The 16,560-nt window shown below is 56.2% G+C and overlaps 1 protein-coding gene across 1 annotated transcript; it reads right to left on the reverse strand.

Annotated features, from left to right (window-relative positions):
• Positions 1–1,886: 1,886 nt before the first annotated feature.
• SERPINA1 (serpin family A member 1) lies at positions 1,887–11,070 on the reverse strand. Its single transcript, XM_036315761.1, has 5 exons — positions 10,954–11,070; positions 6,078–6,703; positions 4,080–4,350; positions 2,990–3,137; positions 1,887–2,155 (listed from the first exon to the last, which is right to left on the reverse strand). The coding sequence occupies exons 2-5, from the start codon at positions 6,697–6,699 to the stop codon at positions 1,964–1,966; spliced, it is 1,233 nt and encodes a 410-aa protein (XP_036171654.1). The 5' UTR covers positions 6,700–6,703; positions 10,954–11,070; the 3' UTR covers positions 1,887–1,963.
• Between the last annotated feature and the right edge of the window lie 5,490 nt (positions 11,071–16,560).

The raw sequence follows: 16,560 nt of genomic DNA on the forward strand, positions 1-16,560 counted from the left end.
ATGGTCTTGTGGAGAGGGCCAAGGGGGCCCCTGGGGTGGAAATCAATATGTAATCTGTAGTTTCCATTTCTGAGTCAGTGCACATGTGTGAGAGCCTGGAGCCCCCATGACCTTGGTCTTATTTTAGTCTTTCCAATGTATCCCCCAACCCTCAAAATCAGCCTTGAAGGACACAGGCTAGGAATCGTCATCCCCAGTGACAGGAGGGCAGCTGGTTCCCACCCGTCAGGGCAGAGCTCCCACTTAAACTCAAAAGTGTGTTATTTATGCTTAAAATTGAATAGCCGTGTCTTGCCTTGCAAACCGATAGAGGTGTGACTGTCACTGCCAGGCAGTCCCTGCGGCTTCCCAGAGGTCGCTGAGAGTCTTCTTCTCCATTTCAGAGGCGAGCTGGGTCCCCGCTCAAGGGGAGACTGACCAGCACCAGCCCAGGCCCCAGCACCGGTGACTCCAGCTGGCGGTGGGCCAGAGAGGCAGGCGCCATGTGGACTGGGAGGCTGGAATTGGTCATAGGTCTGAGATGGTCTGGGGAATGTATGGCGTAGGGGTGGCCCGGCCGAAGTGAGGGACCTGCCTTCTAGGCCTGGGTCTTCTGTCGGCTGGAACCCTAGCTCCCCACCTGTCATTGGGGGTAATGAGTCCTAGCCTGTGTCCTTTGAGGACTGAGTTTGAGGGTCGGTGGATACACAGGGAACACGAAAGAACAGGCAAAGCTGAGGCTGATGGCGTCCGGCCTGCCTGAGGCCTGCTCTCTTAGGACAAGGCTGCCCCGATGCTTTGCCCACCCCATGGATGGACCCTATTGGTTCCCATCTGAGCCAGTGTGGGATGGGGGTCCTCCTGCCTTGTCCCTGATCCCAGGCCAAGCCCATTCCCGAGAGGGCCAGCCCGGCTTCCTGGCCGCTTGTAGGGTGTGTGTGTGGCGGGGAGTGGGGGGCTGCTCTCGGGACGGCCTCCAGCTGGGGCCCAGGAGCTATGGTCTCCCTCTGAGGACCACGGGGATGCCATGGGACAGGAACAAGGCAAGTTGAAATGTGTCTCCTTCAGAGCTCAGCCAGGAGAGGGCAGGCGGGCCGGTGGGGTCGCTGCTTGCTGTACTTCTCTCCCATGGCAAAGGAATCATTGTAATGACTTTGCAGAGCCTCCGAGGACATCCTTGCCGCATGGTGAGGGGACAGGAGGGCGTAGGGTACGTGTCTTGGGGGGTAACTGTCCCGCCGAGTTTGAGCAGGTGTTGCCAACCCGACCAGAGACCCTCTTCTTCACCTAGGACAAGAGACCCTTGTCTAGGACAGCGTATCTGAGGGACCTGGGGAGAGGAGTGACAAGGGCAGAGCGGGTGTTCACCGTCTAGCCCGTTGGAAAGGGCTCCTGGAGAGAGAGACCTGTGCATGGTCAGGGCCCAGCCTGGCTCAGGAGACTCTGGGATGAGAGGGGACCTGGCTTCTCCCTCTGCCTCTGTGCTGGACACGCGGCAGCTCAGCACCCCCGTGGGAGCTGCCTGCGCTGGGGCACCAGGGAGGCGGCCTGGTGGTGGGCAAGCAGCCCTGCAGGGGGAGGGCCTCCCAGGGGCACAGGGTGGGGCTTGGCAGGAGGACCCGGCGGTTGCTTGGTGGAGGGGCCACGGGCTGGACTCTGAGCCATGCAATGCCCCCTGGACACTTCCCAGGCACAACTTACACCTGGGGCTTTTCCGAGGAGATGGGCAGAGGCAGCAGGCTGTGCTGTCAGCAACCACACATCCGGCCCCGCACAGGGCTGGACGGTGTACATGTCTAATGAATACCAACACAGTGGGTACGTGACATACCTCCCTCCCCACCCCCCCAGGTAGAGAGGGGAGACTCAGAGACAGGAGGAGGAGGGATTGGCAAGTCACACTCCAGCTTGGGCCAGGCCAGTCACTCTTTATTGTCACCTTTGGAGGGGACCTGCCTGGGCGGGGGCTGAACCAGAGAGGCAGCTATTTCTGGGTGGGATTCACCACCTTGCCCACAAAGAGGGGGGCTTGGGTGACTGTATCATAGATGACCACGACGAAGGGTCTGTTGAACTCAACACTCGGGGGAAGCGACATCGGCATCATTTCCATCATTGTGGCCCCGGCAGCTTCGGCCCCCTTCTCATCCAGGGTCAGCACAGCCTTATGCACGGCCTGGAGGGGAGAGAGCAGAGCTGTGGTCTGAGCGACACAGGCAAACCCCACCCCGGCCTGGGAGCTCAGCTGGTGAGGGCAGTGGTGCCAGGGAGGGGAGGCTTCCCAGGCCTGTCCCCACCAGCTGTCCCTCCTTTCAGGTCCCCCCTCCGCAGGGGACACCAGGCTCTCCACTTCTCAAGGCCTTTGCCAACTCCACCTGCGCACCCTCACGCCTCTGGACCAACATTCTCATCTTCCCTGCAAGCAGCCCCACCTCAGGAGGTAGAAGCTGGACTTGGACGTTCTGTCCCTGGGCGTGTTTCTTGTTTCTAGTGTCTGATTGTAAGCTCCTTGGGGACCAGGGCATAGATGGGGACCCCTTCTAGTGTCCAGTCCACAGTCAGGCACTCAGTTTGTAGCCAGTACTGAGCCAAAGTTGTTTCTTTCAGTTCTCCTGATAAGTGGCATCTTTAGCCCAAATCACTCATTAACTTGGACTCCCTGATTCATCAATAGCTCCAATGTCACAAGAAGGGAGGAGGGGGCAAAATTCCTTTGAAATCCCTGACCCTTGGTCTGACTTTGTAAATATGGGTCCATCGGGGCCCAAAGAGGAGAAGACCCTGACCAGAGATGAGACAGAGGGTCAGTGACACCGCCTCAGAGGACGTCCCTAAAGGGCCAGGACGGGAGGCCACCCCTCCCTCGGGCGCCTGAGCACGTCCCAGTCTTGGTGAGTCCAAGGGCCTTCCCCAGAGACCTCGGTCTGCAGGGTGTTTGTGCCCCTTTGTCCCCTCCCCTGGGCTGCAGCCCGCACACATTCTGCCTTGTGGACACCAGGGACAGGCTCACCTTGGACAGCTTCAGGGGAACCTCCTCGCTGATCCCCGAGAGCTCAGCCCCATTACTGAAGACCTTGGTGATGCCCATTTTGCCCAGGATGGCTTTCAGATCGTAGGTTCCAGAAATAGACAGTTTGGGCAAACTCAGAGAGGCAGAACTGTCAAGATGGTTATAAAAGAAAGGAATTTCACAACATGGAAAGTTTTCCTTTTCTGGTCATTTCTCTCACTTCTCTTGTTTCCCTGGGGGCAGAGTGTGGCCCTAAGAAGGTCTGACAGGAGTGAGCTGCCTGGCGCTCGGGCCGTCTTGGGACCAAGCGAGATGCAGCCCCTCCTTGCTCTCTGTTCCAGTCTCCGGTGAAGGCACCCAGGACTGGGCTTGCTGGGTGGTACTTTCCTCCGTCTCTCTTAACTTTCACCTCAGACTGTTGTGTATTTTTATATTCATTTATATATACGTTTACAATGTATTCTTTTCTGTGTTATTGATTTTAGCCATTTATTTTACATTCTGATTTTTTTGATTGTTTATATGTTTGCATTGCACACATTTATGTAATTGTGTAGTTTACCCTGTGCGTGATGAACTATGCATGAGGACAGGCATCTGTGAGCGCAGAGAGATGTGCACTAACTTGGGGTGCATGCTCCAGTGTCACTTCACCCCGGGCCCGGTGAAACCACGCGGCTGGCGGCCTCGGAGCAGGAAGCGTCCCCACACCGCGCCTTCGCTGTTCTGGCCTCTCCAAGCCCCCTTTCCCCTGCGCAGCGTGGACTTTCTATCCTTCACGTCACACGCAGCTGCTGCCTCTCCGGGCGCGTTGGTGCTGCTCTCCCTGCACCCACTGCTGGCACCAGGAAGGGCAGTGTGGGTGCCGGGGAGGAAGTCCCCATGGACAGGACTTTTGCCCCCTGGGCTGTGGGCACTGCCCCTCTCATGGGGGTGTTGCCTGAGCTGACACTGGCCTCCGTCCGGAAGCTCAAGGTCACGCACAGTTGCTTGGCCCAGAGGGTGTGGGTCCACTCTCACAGCCCCATCCCCCCAACCCCCACCCCTGCCAGGCCGGAGGGGCAAGCCAGCCTCAGGTCAGGGACGTTACCTTTTCTCTGTGTTGTTCAGGGCCATGCTGAGGTCCTCCTTGGTGAGCAGGTCCTCCATGTGGCGCAGCTTCCCCTCATTGGGCAGGATGAAGAAGGCGGTGGCATTGCCCACATAGTCCATGAGCAGCACCCAGCTGGAGAGCTTGTGGCATTTGTACAGGTTGTACATGCCCGTGCGCTTCATCATGGGCACCTTGACCGTGGTGGCCTCGTCCACGTGGAAGTCCTCCTCGGTGGTGTCACTAGCATCGAAGGGCTTCACCCATTTGCCTGGAGAGGGAAGGGTTAGGTACCTGTGGCAGAACGCAGGAGCCCTGACCCTCCTGCATGAGGGGGCTCTCTCTGAGCCTCAGTTTCCCCATCTGTCAAATGGAGCTGAAAGGAACCTCAGCTCACTGACAGGACTTCAGTGGGGAGAAAGCCAGACTGGAGGAGGGCCCACATTGTCTATATTGTAGAGCAGCGGTTCTCAACCTGTGGGTTGCGACCCCTTTGGGGGTCGAACGACCCTTTCACAGGGGTTGCCTAAGACCATTGAAAAACACATATATAATTATATATTGTTTTTGTGATGAATTACTATGCTTTAATTATGTTCAATTTGTAACAATGAAAATACATCCTGCATATCAGATATTTACATGACGATTCATAACAGTAGCAAAATTACAGTTATGAAGTAGCAACGAAAATAATTTTATGGTTGGGGGTCACCACAACATGAGGAACTGTATGAAAGGGTTGCGGCATTAGGAAGGTTGAGAACCACTGTTGTAGAGGCTCAGGGGTGCCAGCCTGGCTGGGCAGAGTAAGCATTTGAACTTGTATTTCATGCCTGTTTACTAGTAATGGAGGGTCTCTTGGAAGGGGCTAAGTGAAAATGATTGGCATCAGTCATGCTTGGCAGCTCCTTGCCTGAGTCTCCCTGCCCCTTGAATCGGGCTTCTTATCATTCAGGGAAATCACCCTTGTTCTCACTCTAATGGCCTTTCCTGGACCAAGATGTGAGACGCGGAGGCCTGGCATCCCCTCTGCTATTCCAAGAGACCGTCACCATCCTGCCAGGTGAGAGCACACAGGAGTCTCAGGGAGCCCTGAACCCCTTCCTCATTGGATGGAAGGTGGAGACTGGGGCTGGACAGGGGACAGGACCCGCCTGGAGACCCACAGCTCAGCTGGGGCCCAGGATGTGCTGACTCTGGGCTCTGCGCTCTCCAGGGCATTTTCTGCCCCAGGTCAAGGAGCCCACAGAGAGAAGGAAGCAGCCCTGACCTTGACTCTCACCTCCCTGCCCCAGGCTGTTTCCTGGGACTGTTCCAACAGCCTCAGCATGTCCTCTGGGACCCACAGGTCTCTGGCATTTTCTTCACTCCCAGGGAGGAAGGCAGGCTGAGAGTCAAGTTCAGTTGAGCACCCACATTGTGAGCCTGTAGTCCCATGTTCTCTGTAACATGCTACTCCTCACAGAAACCTGGCAGCAAGGGATTATTAGGTTCAAGTTCCAGATAGGAAACTAGAACCTCAGAGAGGTACAGAGACTTGCCGAGAGCCAGACACTGACGGTGGTGGGGGCAGGATTTGAACCCCGTCTTTCTGACTCTAGAGCTGCCACTCCTCCCACAACACTAGAGTGGTCCAGGAGACCTTCATTTGCAAGGTCTGCTAAAGTGTGTTTGCCTGGCTCTGTGTTGTGTGTGGGGGGCACCCTGCATATTGTACCTCTGTCCCTGGTGGGGATTTACGAGGCATGTGGAACACACACAAAGGCTCTGACACGTACTGCAGGGAAGATGATGCTCTGACTGCTGACCCATCACTCGCTGACCTTATTGATCAGGGGGCGTTTCTCATGGTTGTGTGGGGAGAACGGAATCCCCCTGCCCAGATGCATAGTCACATGGCATCCCGCACCGTCCAGGAAAGCTTAGGAACTGATGTTTGAGAATGTATTTGGATGTTTCCATGGGAACCAGCTCAGGCTGGTGGTACCACCTTACCTTTAAAGAAGATGTAATTCACCAGGGCTAACACTGTGTCTTTGTCAAGCTCTTGGACCAGATCCACAATTTTCCCTTGGGTTCCCTTCTCGACGAAATCGTTGATTTGTTTCTTGGCTTCTTCGGAGTGCTTGAAGTTGACGGAGAAGGCTTCGGAGTGATACGTTTTCTTGACATCCTCCAAAAACTTATCCACCAGCTTCACGCTGTTATCGATGAACAAGCCGTTGCCGGTGGTCAGCTGCAGCTGGTTGTCTGGCTGGTTGAGGGTATGGAGAAGATTCTCAAAGCCTCTGTGGATGTCAGCCTCTGCTCTCTCTGTGAGGTTGAAATCGAGGCCCTCCAGGATCTGGGTGTGAGTGTCGCCCTTGGCCCCCAGGGAGAGCATGGCAAAGGCTGTAGCGATGCTCACTGGGGAGAAGAAGATGTTGGTGGTGTTGGACTGATGGGCCACCTGGCGGTACAGGCTGAAGGCGAAGTCGGCCAGGTTGGGGGCGATCTTGTGGCTGGCGGACTCATGATCGTGCTCAGCTGCATCTGTGTCCTGGACAGCCAGGGAGGCAGGGGCCAGGCAGCACAGGCCTGCCAGCAGGAGGAGGCCCCACGTGACAGAGGATGGCATTGTCCTGCAAGGGAGAGAAGGGGCATCATGCCCAAATCAGGCCACACAGTGAGTCCCCCTAGCCACTGATTCACACCATGTAAAGCAACCGGAGTTTATTCAACATCTACTTCGTGTAGCCCTGTGCCAGGCACGTTCTACGTCCTCATCGGCGTGACTCACCAGAATCACAACTCCAGATGGCCTGGGTGTGGAGTGCACCTTCTTGATTAATATCTGCAGTGACCCTGAGGGGCCAGTGCCAAAGCCCCTATTTCATAGTGGGGGAAACTGAGGCGAGGGATGCATGATGTACATGCTGTACATCTCATCACTCAGAGGGAGGAAGGCAGGCTAAGAACCAGGAAAGCAGGCCGACCAGGCCCAGGGGTGCCTGGATCTGGATCGGTCCTAGGAGGGCTGCCGTGGAGCCCTGTGACTTAAGGGGCAGTGAGGCTGCTGCCAGGGGGGAGAGATCCTGCCCCAGGACACCGCCGGCCCACGGTGGAGTTTTGAGGACCCTCACAGGGAGCCCCTGCCTCTGGTGGCTTCCTGCTCTGGAGGGCTGCCCTCAGGATGCATCTGAGGTCTCAGCTAGGGATGGGCGGCCTGCTCACCCTGTCACTGCCTGCCCCAGCCCGGGCTCAGAGGGGATGTGGGCGGTAGAGATGCCGGGCTCTCTAGTATCAGGGTTTGTTTGTTTGTGTGTGTGTGGTGGTGGGGGGAGGCATCTCTGTTCTTTTCAGACAGACCTGGGTTCTAGGTACAAGTCATTTCGTGTCTCTAGCCCTCACTTTGCCTCATGTAGGAAGTGAGGCCGTTGGGAGAAGTTAGTGAAATAAGTCTGGACACCACACCTTATGTTGAGGGGATCTGAGCAAGCAGCTCTAGGAGGGAGAGCCCGGGGTGGGGGGGTGGGGTGGGGGGGCGGCAGACTGGCTGCGTGCTGAGGACAGGCAGGGAGGGAGAGGTGTCCGTGGCTGGGAGACAGTAGGGACAGAGGGCCTGGGCTGAGTCAGCAGGAGCAGACTCTATCTAGTGATGTCCAAGTCAGTGCCACCACAGCAACACGGAGCCCGCCTTCCCCACAGAGCTCCCTCTGCTCGGACAGGCCCCAGCCTCGGCCCAGCAGCTGCACCCCTGGGTACAACCTGCCCTATTCACATTCACAGCTGGGGACACTGAGGTCTGAGCGGAGGAGACACCTGTGCCCACAGCTAGCTCTGACTCATAGAACGGAGACCATTTTCATAGAGCGCAACGACAAAGGAGGCCCGGAACCTGGAATGAGAAAAACCTGGGAAAGTTGGAAATAAACGCTGGTTTCATCTCCCCTTGGACTGTGAAAGGTTTCTTTTCCAGAAAACAACCTGATGAGGCACAAACTGGCCTCCCTCCGCCACTTGTTTCTGGCCTGGAGGCTTGTAAATAACCCAATGGGCAGCCCCCGTTAGCTAATGGCATCTGTTTTTTTTTTTGTGTCGCCTGTGGTTTAGAGCTGAAGACGGCTAAGTTAGTTCTGTGTCTTCCTCTCCCTCCCATTTCCCACTGGATTTGGCATGTCCTTCAGGGGTGGCAGAAACTGCCCATCTTTGCAGGACTCAGATCAGGAGGCTTTGGGTCAACAGGGTGGGGACACTAAATGTGCCGAGTGGCTTTGGGGCCAGAGGCTGTGGCTTCCACCCTGACAGGACACCACTGCCCACTGGCCTCTCCTTGTCCTGGGCCTGGCTCTCCGCCTGAGCAGTCGAGGTGGGGGGTGGCCTAGATGAGGTCCCTGTGTGCTAACGGTGGACTCTTAATTACAGGGTGTCTGGTTTGGGGAGCAGAATGCACTCCCCGAGGGGAGGGGTGGAGGAGGTGCCCTCCCAGTCAGAGGGCTGCTGGCCTCTAAGAAGGTGGCAAGGCTGGTGTGGGGCTGAGGTGGGAGGGGCTGCAGCTGGGTGAACACCTAATCGCCCCCCATCCACCTTCCTGGGTGCTGCACCACCTCATCTGGTTCCTTCTTTTACAGTAAGGGGAGTGAGGCCCAGAGAGGGTCAGGGCCTTGCCAAGGCCACACAGCGAGCCAGTCACAGAGCTGTAACAAGCCTTGGTTTTCCCAGCACTTGAACTTCAGACTCACTCAGCCATGTCCTCAGTTCTCAGATCCCATGAATGTCAGAACTGGGCCCCAAGAGACCTGACGTTGGCCTGGAGCCTCCTGTTGGCTCCATTTAGCCTTCCAGTCTGTTCCTTACAACACCAGGGTCGAAGATGTCTGCTGTCTCCTTGCCCTTCTTTCAAAGGCAGCACGCGCCCCCGCGCCCCCCCCCCCCCCCCAAGCTTCATGCTGGGGAAGCCACCCGGGGATGAGAAAGTAGGTGGTGCAGTACCCAGAGGCCTGTGGGCCAGGCTTTACAGCACAGATGAGGACGATGGCACAGTGATATTTCCAGGCCGGTGGGAGCAGCCCTCCAGGGAGGAGGGAGAAGGGTGCCACCCCTTTTGCCTGATCTCACACCGTTCCCACCCAGGAGCATAAGGTGAAGGGCTGAGAGTGACCCAGGGGTCCAGGGAAGCGACTGCACCGCAAGGTCAACACTTGCTGAACCCTGGCACTAACTAAGCCCCGTGTGACCCGGCCCTGCCTCTTATGCGCAAGTGGCCTGACTTCTCAGCCTCGGCTTCCTGCCTGCAAAGTAGAGAAAAGAATCTCTCACAGGCGGAGGTGAGGACCAAACGAGGTGTGGGTGCGGAGGACCCCCACACTGCACACAGGCAGGGCCACGCGTGAGAACTGGCCGACTTCTTCCTGCCGTGTTGCCCAGGACCGGGGAAGGGGCCCCGGCTCTGCAAAGACCCACCTCCGAGTTTGGAAAATTTAAAGTCAGTTCTCCAAGTAGTTATTTATTACCTCTGAGCTGCCAAAGCCTGTGCCCAGCAAACATCGGCATCCCTGTCATCACGCTTAGCAAACGTCAGGCATTTTAAATGATCTGTTCTCAGAGCCCTCGGGGCCCAGTTCTGACATTCATGGGATCTGAGAACTGAGGACATGGCTGAGTGAGTCTGAAGTTCAATTTTCTGAAAATGATAAGGTTGCACTTCCTCAGAGAGTTATTGTGCAATTAACTACTTGCAGAGTGCCAAGATGTGCCTGGCGCACAGTCAGCTCTCAGAAGTGTCAGTTGTCCTTGATTTTGTGGTGGACCTTTCAGAGTCTGGGGGCCGTGGCCTTGGTCATACTCATCTCTGTCACCTCATCTCCAGAATCCAATGGCTGAAAAATCATGTCCTTCTAGCATTCCAGCAATCAAGCCCAGTAGGGTGAGAAGAAAGAGGGCCAAGATTGTTGACATTTTGCCCAAGAGGATAGAGAGGTTGAATAACTGTACAGGGTCCCCCAGCATCGATGAGGCCGGGAGGCCAGCCCAGGTGTCCTATTCCCTATCTGGTACCTGAGACCCGAGAGAATTAATGTTGACCATGGGCATGGGATCAGGGGTGTGGGTTCTGGAACTAGGTGGGTGGGGCTTGGATCCTGGATGGTGTGTATTTGGGGCTGAAGAACTTCTCTGTCCTCACTGTCCCCATCTATAAAATGTGACTAACCATGGGAACCACCTCAGAAGGTTGCTGAGAGGCTTAAAGGCTGGACCGCAAGTAAGGCGCTCAATGCCGCCTGGCTGGAGCAAGGGCTCCGGAGCACAGCTCGAAGCGCCTGCAATGGGCCCCTCCCAGGGTTTCCCATCTCACACCATATGCGAGAGCGGCCAGAGCCCACTGGCACAGGGGGGCCCATTTTGATGCCTCGGGGCTGAGCCTGGCAAGTTCTCTGAGCGTTTCTGCTGAGGATGGAGGCCCACGAGTGGCTGGAACTCTGGGCTTCCAGTCTGGCCTGGCTCCTCTCCCCCTACGTTAGCCGGGGCTCCTCACTGTCCCTCTCTGGGCCCTAACCTTCTCAACTGTAGAAGGGGAAAAAGATACCCCCAGGGGCTGGGGAGGGGAGGCCTGGAGGGGACAACAGAAGGAGAGACACAGGAGCTGGGCCAACAGAAACGCCCCCCTGGGCCCAGGCCACCAGAGCCAGGCCCTACTCCCACTTCTGTGTACAGAGGGCCAGTATTCACCAGCGAGTACTGAGGAGGCCCGGCAAGCTGAGGGAGCAGGACAGGACCTCCAGGAACGCTGCTACTATGACAACAGAGGCCCACCCCACCCTGCTCCATCTCCCTGCATCCCTGGGGCTGTCTGAGCCCCTCCAGAGGCTCTCCCCGGGAAAGGCATACTTACGATTGACTGTCCCAGGCCGGGGCTGGTGACCAAAGCTGAGGAGACAGAGCCCTGTCCTCGTCCGTATTTAAGCAGTAGACTCAGGGGGCGCTGGGGGAGGCTACTGGTGAATATTAACCAAGGTCAACTCAGTTATCAGAGGAGCAAACAGGGACTAAGTCCATCTGCTGGACACAGCCACCACCCCCGCTGCCTGTGGGTGCCCCGCCCGGGTGCGCAGGCCTCAGCTCTACAGACCAAAGGATGTCATTGTGCTGCTCATAAACCGCAGCGTCCCGCGTCCGGGTGGGGCGGCATGACTCAGGCGCTTTGGGAGCTGCCATTCACTGAGCTGCCTCCACATACCTGCTGCTGAAGGCACACTGCAGCCCTGGGGGTGGGGGCAGCGGCTTCTGTGCCCATTTGGCAGTCAGGGAACTGAGGCCCAGAGCGGAGGGGCTGCTCACTCAAAATCACTAAGCCAGCCTTGGCTGCAGAAACTCTCAGCTTCCTGAGCGAAGGTGGGCATGATGGTGATGACAGCCACCTTAGGCTGATGTGGGTGGCCCTGGGCACAAGTGAGGGGTGAGAGAGTTGGTCTAGATCCGTGATGGCGAACCTGTGACACGCGTGTCAGAGGTGACACGCGAACTCATTTTTTTGGTTGATTTTTCTTTGTTAAATGGCATTTAAATATATAAAATAAATATCAAAAATGTAAGTCTCTGTTTTACTCTGGTTGCAAATATCAAAAAATTTCTATATGTGACACGGCACCAGAGTTAAGTTAGGGATTTTCAAAATGCTGACACGCCGAGCTCAGAAGGTTCGCCATCACTGCTCTAGATGGAAGAGCCGCTGCTGGAGGTGTTTCCATCCCACTTCCGAGTGTGGTCGCCGGGGATGTGCAGAATGACTTCTGTAAAGACCTCGTCTGCTCAGCCCTCTGCTCAGCCTGCCCTCCAGGCTTCTCTGAACCCTGGAGGCCCGGTTCCTGGGCAGCCACAGGCCTGTTGGTTTCTGCCCGCAGACCTGTGCAGCCCACATACCTGGGGTTTTCCTCGGGGACGTGGTCTGTTCTGGAGCTTCTGCAGGCCCTTAGGGGCACTGGTGGGGTTGGGGGCGTGGTACAGGTTTGAGACCAGGTGGGGTTGGGGGTATGGTACAGGGTTGAGGCCAGTAGGGTCCCACTTGACTGTGGTCCCTTTAAGAGCCTGAGGCAGACCACACCACACTCTCCACACCCCCTGCCTCTCTGGCACATCTACTCTCTGGATATTTGATGGAGTGATGAGTGCATTTTCATCCCTCCTGTCACTGCCCCCGTCCCAGCTGTGGGCTCTGCCAGGTGAATGACCTGCAGGTTCCCCTTGTACACAGTTCAGCCCGGAACCCAGCTCCCCCTTCATTGGTTGTGAGGTCTCAGGCAAGCCTTGACCTCCTCGTGGCTCAGTTTCCCATCTGTAAAATAGGGATGAGGACAGCACCCACCCCCGTGCACTGCTGCGAGGATTCAGTGCAGCCGTTCACAGCCAGCCCAGAGCCTGAGCCCAGTGCTGTGCGCACAGTAAGCCTTTATGATGTTGCCCGCCCCTGCCCTCCCTGGTGTCATTCGAGGTGGGTGAGGGGCTTTCCAGAAGCTGTCCTCCCGGCTCTCTTGTGCAGTCCTCTCTGTCACCCCTCCTCATACAGGAGCAGAACTGAGCCCAGAAAGGGAGGATCCCCTCCCTCATATCCCCCTGACCCCCATTTCACAGTCTGGCTGCCAGGCCCCGACTCTTCCCCTGAGCTGGCAGAATGGGCAACTCCCCCCAGGCTCTAGGTCCGCTGGCAGCTGAGGGAGCCAGGCTGTGGCCGAGGTGAGCCTGCCCTCCATACCTCATGGGCATTTCTTCTCTTTCCTGTACCTCAGTTTCTCCATCTTCACAATGGAGCTCCAAGACCAGCTGTCCCTCCCAACTCTCGCACTGGATGGCAATGCCCAATCTCGGCCCCTTAGCCCCGTAGCCTGGGGGTTAGTAGGAGGGTATGGCCTGCTCTACCTCCAGTTTCCGACGCTTTGTTGGCAGTCACACCTCCTGCAGTGGCCCGGCCTCCCCCTCCTGCTCCTGCTCCTCGGGGCCCTGGGGTGCTGAGGGCCACAGCACACAGGCCATGTGCACCTGGAGCACAGCGTCCCGTCTCTGCTCGTCTGGGAGGAAGGAGGTCTGGGTGGCTGGTGGAGGCAGCAGGCCCAGGAGGGGCAGGAAACTGGGGCAGGAAGTTGCCTTGCACAAAGCTGTCATTTACCAGGGGGACTTTAGCTGGCCCTTCCCGGCCCGGGCAGTCCTGCATGTCACCTGCTGCTCCTGCCATGTCTGGCCTGTGTGACCCAGGTGTGGGCTTGGGAGCTAAGCATCTGAGTTCAACCCTTAACTCCACCCCTGTCTTTTTGTGAGCTCTTAGCTACTTTACCTCTCTGTGCCTCAGTTTCCCGTCTGTGAGATGGAGGAGAGGATGGTCACTTCTACCAGGATTGTGAAGAGCCAGGGAGATGATGACATGTAAGATCTGGGCCATCTCAGGCACAGGTGCACCCTAAGGGGATGCCAGCCACCGTATGATCTTTGGATGTGTTTCTGGACCTGGGAAAGCTTTCCCATGGTCCCAGGGGGCTGAGCAGGAGGAAGACTTGGGGGAGCAGCACTCATTGTTCAGGGACAAACAGCTCATTTTGCTTCTCGAAGGTACAAGGCCAGATGCAATTAGCATCTTTCTGAGCATCTCTGAGATGCGGAGGGCCGAGTCGGGCGTGGGTTGGTTGGAGCCACGCCGACTTCATGTCACCTCTCTGAGCTTCAGGTCCCTCATCTGTAAAATGGGGACCATGTGGGGATCAATGGGGATCATGTGTAATATGGGGGACTCTTTCTCTTAGGGTTGCGTGAAGCTACACGAGGAGATGCTTGTGGGGCGTTTCCCAGCAAGCCTGCTCTGCCAGCATCGCCGACATGTCTTACAATCCATCTCACTGAGTGGGTCAGTCAGATGTTCCAGGTTTTCTCTCCAGGAGATGAACTGAGTTCGCACCATTAGCTCAGTTCGTCTTGGCGTCTTGCGAATCTACCGACTTGCAGCACCCTAGTGGGCCCTCCTCCTTCCTCTTTTCTCCGGGGCCCCTTCCTGTGTGTGGGTCTTGCTTTTTCTGGAACAATTTGGCCAATTCACAGCTTCTTGTTTTCACTCCTCATCCTTACCCACATGGAGAACAAGAAGGGAATCTACGCAGCATCCGTGACAGTATATTTAATAGAAGGAATAAAGCACTCACCTCTAGCTTCATCCCCTACTGCTGAAAATTCAAAAAAGAACCAATGTTTTCATTAAAAAAGTAACCGTTGCCCAGCCAGCATAGCTCAGTGGTTGAGCATTGGCCTATGAACCAGGAGGTCACGGTTTGCTTCTGGTCAGGGCACATGCCTGGGTTTGGGCTTAATCCTCAGTGTGGGGCGTGCAGGAGGCAGCCAATCAATGATTCTCTCTCATCATTGATGTTTCTGTCTCTCTCCCTCTTCCTTCCTCTCTGAAATCAATTTTTTAAAAAGTAACCTTTTGTACATTCTAACTTTACCCTTTTGACCTTATGGCCTACAGTGGCCATTACAGACTTCCGGCCGTTAGGAGACTCAGCTTGTCCTGTTGAACTATTTTTGGTGTTTATTCCCGTGAGGACAGTCAGGTGGCCACACTGTGGCCAACGGGTGCTCCTCTGAGTTCTCTGTCCCTTTGGCGGTCCTTGCTGACGCTGCACAAAGCCCGCACCTGCTTCCTGGCCCAGCACCCCGGCCCCGGCCCATCTTCTTTTCTCCTGCCCTGGACATGGTGTCAGAGACCCTCCAGGGGGCTGTGGGAGGCCCCCACGGACTTTGGGACTTGTTTCTCAGAAAAACGCAAGCCCCGAGTGGGTGGCTCAATTAACGGAGAGCAATAGGCTCTTCAGTGTTGCCCAACGCCGACCTTGGCCCGGAATGGGTCAGTTCCCCTGGCGTCATCTTTCCTGTTGACTTGAAGCTGGTCTGTTTGCTTGGTTTTAACAAGTCTCCGATTGCTTTCATTTTGCAACATACCCTCAGGCCACCTCCACGGTGTGGCCTGCCACCACCTGCACTTCTCGAGCATGTGCTGTTTGCCAGGTTCTGTGTCAGTGCCGTGCAGTGGGTGCCAATAATAGCCACTCAGTGGAGATGTGGAAACCGAGGCACAGGGCATAACCATGATGCCCGCTTTTGTATGGCCAGCAAGCCAAGAATGGTTTCTACATTTTTAAATGGTTGAGAAAAAGAACCTCAAAAGGAGCACAATATTTGGTGCCACAGAAATTACATGGAATTCAGTTTTCAGTGTCCATGTGAAAGGTTTGATGGGCACACAGCCATGCCCACTCGTTTATTGTCTGTGGCTCTTCTGTGCTACGGTGGCCGAGTGGAGTCATGACAGAAACCCCGTGACTTGCAAAACTGAAAATGCCTGCTTGCTGGCCTTTCCAGAACAAATTCCCCTTTCCTGCCCGAGAGAACATGCCATTCGCCACCTCCTTTTGTCTCCAGCTCTATTGCCTGCTGGGCTGCCAGGGTGTGCCAGGCTTTTCTCATCCCCAAGGGACATACCTTTCCCTTCCTCTGACCATGGCTGACTCAGGGACCCCCAGATCCCACCCAAGACAAACTCATCGATAAGCCTCCCTGACCTCCATGGGTTAGGTCTCTCTCCATAGCACAGTGTCCCATCCCCTGAGAACACATCACAGCAGCTGACGGCCACTGAGCATGTGGCGTGGCCAGACACCATTCTAAGAGACATTACCGCTTTCATCCTCACAGTACGCCCACCAGGTGGATGCTTTTGCTATCTCCATTTTACAGATGAGGAAACTAAGGCTCATTGAGGTCAAGCACCTGGCCCTAGGTCACGGAGCTGGCGAGATGGGCAGGCTGTGTGACTACAGGGCAAGGAGGCAGGACCCGAGCTCAGCTCTAACCCCAGACTATAGTTACCTGAAGGTAGGGCTGGCTTTTACTCACTCTCTGTGCTGAGCACAAAACAGGTGCGCAAAGGATGCTTGATGAACTGCGTTAAAAGAATGAAGTCGAGCAGAAACGTAGCATTTCCTTAATCAGATGGTTAGGGTGTTTGCCAGGGGAAAGGTGTGAAAACCTTTAGATGCTGAACATGTCACCTCTTAGGTTAACAACCCACAGCGTTTTGTCTGTCTGAGCTGGAAGCCATCATGGGGTGCCCCTCACAGCCAGGACCCTGAGCCTGTTATCCTGCTCGCCCAGCCTGGGCTCCCCCCTGCACCCAAAGCTGCTCCGCCAGCTGCCTCCTCAGTCTGCCCACGAGAAGAGGGGACACTCATGGCAGAAGGTTAGAGGGAGGCTGAGCTATAAGGCTGCCATGCCACCCGGGAGGGGATTCTGTCACACCCGCTGTCCCCTCCTTCCTTCTCCCTGTGGCTCAGGAGCGAGTGCAGGGGCCTCTCTCCTTGGTCCCGCTGCCCAGGAGCAGACCCTGCTTTTCCTCACTCCCAGCGTCAGCCCAGCTGAAGCAACCCTCCTCTGCTTGGCCCCGTGTGCACCAACTCGCATCTTC

Source organism: Myotis myotis, unplaced genomic scaffold (genome assembly GCF_014108235.1).
Source record: "Myotis myotis isolate mMyoMyo1 unplaced genomic scaffold, mMyoMyo1.p scaffold_m19_p_60, whole genome shotgun sequence".
Classification (NCBI taxonomy): domain Eukaryota; kingdom Metazoa; phylum Chordata; class Mammalia; order Chiroptera; family Vespertilionidae; genus Myotis; species Myotis myotis.